Raw genomic sequence first — 5,911 nt, forward strand, 5'->3', positions numbered from 1 at the left:
CTCTGTCCCGCAGCAAGAAGTAGACCTTCGTTCTGCCCGGCCATCTGCATGCCTACTGCATGCCAGCCCCCTGGGCTAGGACCTGGGAATGTCAAAGGAACGAGACAGACATGGTCTCAAATTCACACAATTGCATTCTCAGTGGGGGAGATGGAGAAGTCACAGGGCAGTGACAATGGAGCAGCTAAATGCTATCAGAGGTGAGCCCCTGGGATGCCTGGGTGGCTCAGTCTGTTAAGCAACTGCCTTCAGCTCATGTCATGATCCCAGGGTCCTGGGATGGAGGCCAGCATCGGGCTCTTTGCTCAGCAGGGAGCCTGCTTCTCCCTCTCACTGGCAGTCCCCCTGCTTGTGCGCTCTCTCTCTCTCCCTCTGACAAATAAATAAAATCTTAAAAAAAAAAAAAAGAGCCAAGGGGGCCCCCCAGAGCCAAGGGGGCCCCAAAGAGGGGCCTCTGATCCACACAGAGAATCAAGTAAAGGTCTCCTGAGGAGTTGTGGTGGAGAACCGTGAGTGCCCACAGAATTGCTCTCCCCTGATTTTTCCTCTAAAGTCAGGCCAATAGCAAGGTATCTGCAAAGGGGCACTTCCCACCTTCCTCCCTCACTCCCTCTGGCGCTTCTCACCACTACCTCAGGTCCCTAAGTACAGCAGTTCCCACTGGAAGTACAGGACATAGGGCTAACAAGGGTTGGCTAGCTCTGGCCTTGCTTCTCTCTCACGGGCAGGGCGGGCTCAGCTGCCTTTTCTCCAACCCCTGGTGGTTCTGGGAACTCTGGACAGCATTGGGGGAACAGGCACATGGAGGCCTATCCTCTAATGCTTAGACTGTATTCCTCCCACATCGCCCACAACTTCCTCTGAGCCTAAGTCAGCAAGACCCTGCTCCTCCCTCAACCTCCTTGCCTTCTTTGTAATTCTCGATGCCAGGAATAACCTGCTGTGGCTCACAGCACAATCCCCTTTTGCAGGTGTGGCCTTCTCAGTCAAAAAGTATTCCTGCCTAGCAGGAAGAGAAGCCATTGTCTCATACCTACCCTCTTCTTCAGGGAATAATCCCTGTAGGTGTGCTCCAGACATGGGGTCATTTCTAATGGGGCTTGTCCTTGGGTGGCATCCCAGAAGCTGCATTTGTGATTGGATATGGCCTATGGGAAGCCCCCAGAGGCTCCCTGATATGGAAATGGCCCCCTGGACTGCCCCAAGCAACTTAAACTTGGTCTCACTTTCTCTACCCTCAAGCTCCCTCTCCTGACCTGGGGGGACAGGCATCATGGAGAGACTGCACACACAGGAGCTCCAAAGGACAATTACAGATGCTGGCTTTGTATACAAAACCACGTTTATTACAAATTCAGCAATGTGGAAAACAAAGCCTTCACAAGCATTCTATCAAAAAGTACAAATTTTAAATAAATGAGTCAGAAAAGAGACAGCCAGATACACCAGCCACAGTCACAACCCTGGGGGAAGGGAGAGGGTGCCTAGAGCCCCCCGCCAAGAAAGGCTGGGCACAGGGGATCTTTGGATGTGTGCAGGGGCAGGTCCTGGATCTACCAGGCAAGGGCCCTGACTCAGTTTTCCTCTCCTTGGAGAAACGGAAAGAATCTGGAAAGTGCAGGAAATTCTGAGTCTGAAGCAGAAAGGCACAGAAGTCATTTATAAGGCACGAATGCTGCCTGCAGCCCCGAGGCACAGGGAGTCGATGAATGGCCATCAGAGCCCAGTACCACCCCCATCCCCGCCCTGACTGGTGTCACCTCTAGGTTTGGCCACAGGTTAAAGTAGATGAAGTGGACGGCACAGTCCCTGCAGCCAGGAGCCTGGAGCCAATCTTCAGAACAGATGCGCTGCTTTGGTGGCAAACTGATGTCTAGCCTGGGCCAGGGCAGGAAAGGTCACTCGGCCCCTAAGAAATCCTCCCAGCGGGGAACCCCAGGCCTCCTGTCCAACTGACCCTGCACTCTGAGCCGCTGTGGGTATCCACCCGGGACAAGGAACTTCCAAGGGCAGTCACAGCCATCCAGGCATCTGGAGAAGCCCCAGGTCCCCAGAGCCAGGGTTTCTCTAAATGGCAGGCAGCTGGCATTGTCAACACCCCTCGCCGACAGCTGCTGGCCCCTATCCACGGTCACTGGTGACAGGCCTCCCTGGTGACGTTAGGCAGTGGGTAGGCAAAGAGGGAGAAGTCTAGGATATACTTGGGTAGCACATCCTGCAAGAGGGCCCTCGGGGCGCTGCACAGGTGGTAGTGCAGGCCCTCGGGGCTGGCTGGCCGGTACCAGGCCTGGCGGGCTGGGAACCGGACATGGGGCGGTGCCCGCACCCACTCCAGTACCTGGTTGGCATCAGCCTCCAGCCTCTCATAGGAGCCTATGAAGTCATAGCGCACAGCGCACGGCTGGCACAGGTGGTACACAGGCATCCAGTGCTCATTCATACGCTCAGGGTCCTCATCTACCAGGTATCTCAGGAATTCGGGGAAGGTGACATCGTCCCCTGCAGGGCTGGGCCCGGCACCAGCCCTGTACCGCCTCACGATCTCCGCCCCATAGCGCTGCTGGTACTCTCGGATTTCGCCAAACTTGTTGCGGTAGGCAGACAGGAGGCGTTCCAGCGGGTCCCGCACAAACAGGAACTTGAAGTAGTGCTGTAAGCGGTAGCGGATCTCCTCGGGCCGCAGGTCGGCCAGGAATACCAGGTCATTGCGGTGGTCCATCTTGAGGCGGACGTCCACGTTGTCCAGGACGCCCGCCAGCACCTTCAGCACCCGCTTCCAGTTGGAGCAGGCCACCTTGGGGACGTAGCAGTAAAGAAAGCGGTAGCGGTCACTCACGAGGATGTGGCGCAGTAGGGTGCGCCGCTGTCCTACGGGCAAGTCCCAAGGGTCCCGGGGCATGCCTGGTTGTCCGCACACTGCCCGCAGGGTCCGGTTCCGGACGTCCTGCCTCACCTGCAAGTCCGGGTCCCCGGCCTCCAGGGACAGGCCCCCAGGCCTGGGGAGGGCCTGGCGCCAGGGCGCGCCCTCGCGGTTGGGAGGGTGCAGGGGAAGGGGTTTCATCTCGGCCAGGATGCCCCGCTCGATCATGAGGAGCAGCCCGCTGGAGGCCACGATCACCGCGAACATCAGCATGGACGGCAGCAGCAGGGGCGGCCCCCCAACCCCGGCCCGGGCCCTGCCCAGCGGGGCCCGCCTCAGCGCCCGGCCCGGGGGCTCGGCGCCATTTGGGGCCGCCAGGGGGGTCAGCGGGCGGGGGAACATGGTGCTCCAGAGGTGGGGGCCTGCGCCGGCCCGGCAGGTCCGCGGGCAGCCGGGGAGGCGGGCCCGGGCTGGGGGCGGGAGCCGGGGACTTGGGCCCGCCGCTGGCGGGAGGGCTCGGGGAGGGGTGCGGCAGCGGGAGAGCCCGGCGCGCGTGGGGGTGGCCGGCTCCCGGGCTGCGGCGCCGGAGCGGGCGGCGGGCGGCTGGCGGGCGCGGCCAGGGACCGTGGCCGGATGTCCCGCCCGGCAGCTCCCCGCCCCCGGCCCCGCCGTGACACAGGCGCGGGGGCGGGTCCAGGCCGGGGGCGGGGAGAGAAGCGGGCGCCCCCTGCACCGAGCTGGCGAGGAGGTAGCGTGCAGACCCCCACCCGGGAGAGGGCGCCGGAGCCAGGGCCGCCCCGGAGCTCCGGGCTTCGGAGACAAAAGCTGACGAGGCCCGAAAGGCAGAAAGAAACCCAGGCCACGGCTCCCTCTCGTGCAGCGCGTGCCCTCGGGGAGCTGGACGAAAAGGACCTGCACCCCACGCCCTGCCGCACACTCTGGCCTGGCTGAGACCATCCTCCCAACAGCGTGTCTGGAGGCAGAGGGCACCCGCAGCGCTGTGCGCTGAGTCCAAACTTTCGGGAAATCCTTCTTTCTCGCTGGAAGCGGAGTCCCCGGTGTGTTCCCCCCCTCACCCTGCCCTAGCCACTCCAGTAAAGAGTAGCGGGACTGCTAATGGTTGACCAGTGGCTCATCTCCATGGTGACCGTTAGATTTAACAGTACCTGGTGGATGGCCATCCTGGTGGATTCATCCACTGGGTAACGATGAAATAAATGTCTGGAAATGGAGTCTTCTTCACTCCCATCTTTCCTCCCCGAGGCCTGAAGGGGTGGGGTAACTGGGACACTCTGGTGAGGGGCCAATGACAGTTCGGTGCCTGGTGATCACTAGTGTGATCAGCACACATCTGGAAGGGTGAGGAGCTAGGGGGCACAGAGTGGCAGCCTCCCTACCTGTAAGGAAACATGTGCTCAGTGGCACCAGGCTGACCATGTGGGCTACAGACAACTATAGGAATGCCTAGGATAGCAGGGGCCAGCCTTTCCCCACCTGAACTGGGCACCTAGCTAAGGGTCCAGACTTCATCCTGTTAGGTACGTGTCGGGAGGCGGTGATGCTCTGATGGGAGGTGGTAGTGTGGTCAGAGTCCACATTTACCAAGGCAGGTGCCTGCTGGGTGTTTGGTGCTCTCTTCCAGTTGTCAGAGTTGTCCTGGGAGACAGGTACTACAGGCCTTCCCACTGCAGGGCTGAGGAAATCGAGAGGCTCAGGGAAGCTGAGAGTCTATATGAGTCAGTCTGATTTTAAAACCTAAGTTCCTAATCTCGATCCTTCAGGGATTAATGGACCACAAGCATGGAATTGTTGGGAGGAAGCAGCTAATCCCAGGTTATAGTACTAAAAGGGCTGAATGGAATAGGAGTAGAAGATGCCAGAAGCTTTGAGTTTGGTAGGAGAATGGTGGTACCACTGATCAGATGAAGTCAGAAGCCTGAGGAGTCCTAGGGGGTGAGATGAAGCTAGAGGGCTCACAGCCCCTGATCCCTAGTGACATGAGAGCACGCAGGGTGAGTGCAGGGAAGGAATAGGAAGCCTGGTGGCTTTCCAGCTTCGCAGTGGGCACCCCACATCTCACTGCCTGATTGCTGGGGTGAATCTCAGGAAGCACCACCTGCTGATTAAGTTTGCCTCAGGGTCAGCCTTCCCTGAACTGCTCCTCACTTCTAGTAGCATTGAATGGAGATTTCTGGTGTTGGGATTACTTTCCACCAGAAATCGGTTAAAACAATGTCATTTTTGCTGGAAGAGGGGGAAAAAGAAAAAAACCTTTTTAAAATGTTTTGATGATTTGACCAATATGTGCTTACTCCTCCGAAGAATCTTCGGTGTTAACAGGAACAACAAAGTTAGGAGTATAGACACAGCTGCTTTGTTTGGGGGAGTCCCTGGGCAAGGCACTTGTCTCCACACCATTCTTGTCTGTAAAACAACAGGACGCCATCCACCTTGTGGGACTCTTATGGGCAGCAACTGATGGCAGTGCTGTGGTATGTCTGTGGCAGAGTCTGTGCCCCTAATACCCTCTATTAAAACACACCTGCCCAATGTCCTTACCAGCATGAAGGTGGGGGGGGGGGTAGCTATGCTCTGTCCCTGAGGACCTACCATGACCACAAAGCTTGCTCCACACTGAGTATGATCAACACTGAGGCTGGGCTGAACCAAGGGCCAGGCAGTCATAAAGCCTAGGCCTGTGATGTGACCTTTATTCTTCAATGACATGACCCCTGGTGATGAGGTGCTATCTTCACCCTATACCCACCTGGGGACCTGTTTCGGGGTCACTGGCCAGGGGAAGTCTGGCAACCCCAGCATTTCACACTGTCCAGGCAGGTAGCTCTGGCCACTGTAATCCCAAGAGATCAACCCCAAGTTCTCATTCCCTCAGTCTCCTTTCCCCCTACTTTCCTGTCCTTTTTTGTTTATTGGCCTTAGCTTCTGCACGGCAAGGGCTAAGAGGGGCCCCCCAAAATAAATAGTGAGCCCCTCTGCACACACCCCCTCACACCCCCAACAAAGATGACAGGACACAGAGGAAAACGATCC

General features: G+C 58.1%; 1 protein-coding gene across 1 annotated transcript; it reads right to left on the bottom strand.

Moving 5' to 3' along the window:
* Positions 1-1,324: 1,324 nt before the first annotated feature.
* On the bottom strand, positions 1,325-4,087 carry CHST14 (carbohydrate sulfotransferase 14). The gene has a single exon (XM_082733692.1). It carries the CDS (start codon positions 3,815-3,817, stop codon positions 2,132-2,134), a length of 1,686 nt encoding a protein of 561 aa, XP_082589818.1. The 5' UTR covers positions 3,818-4,087; the 3' UTR covers positions 1,325-2,131.
* Positions 4,088-5,911: the final 1,824 nt, after the last annotated feature.

This window comes from Mustela nivalis (genome assembly GCF_964662115.1).
Source record: "Mustela nivalis genome assembly, chromosome: 6".
Taxonomy (NCBI): domain Eukaryota; kingdom Metazoa; phylum Chordata; class Mammalia; order Carnivora; family Mustelidae; genus Mustela; species Mustela nivalis.

Excerpts from the sequence above, each read along its gene's own strand:
- CHST14 (XM_082733692.1), bottom strand. The coding sequence starts at position 3,817 with ATGGTCTCAGCCAGGCCAGAGTGTGCGGCAGGGCGTGGGGTGCAGGTC.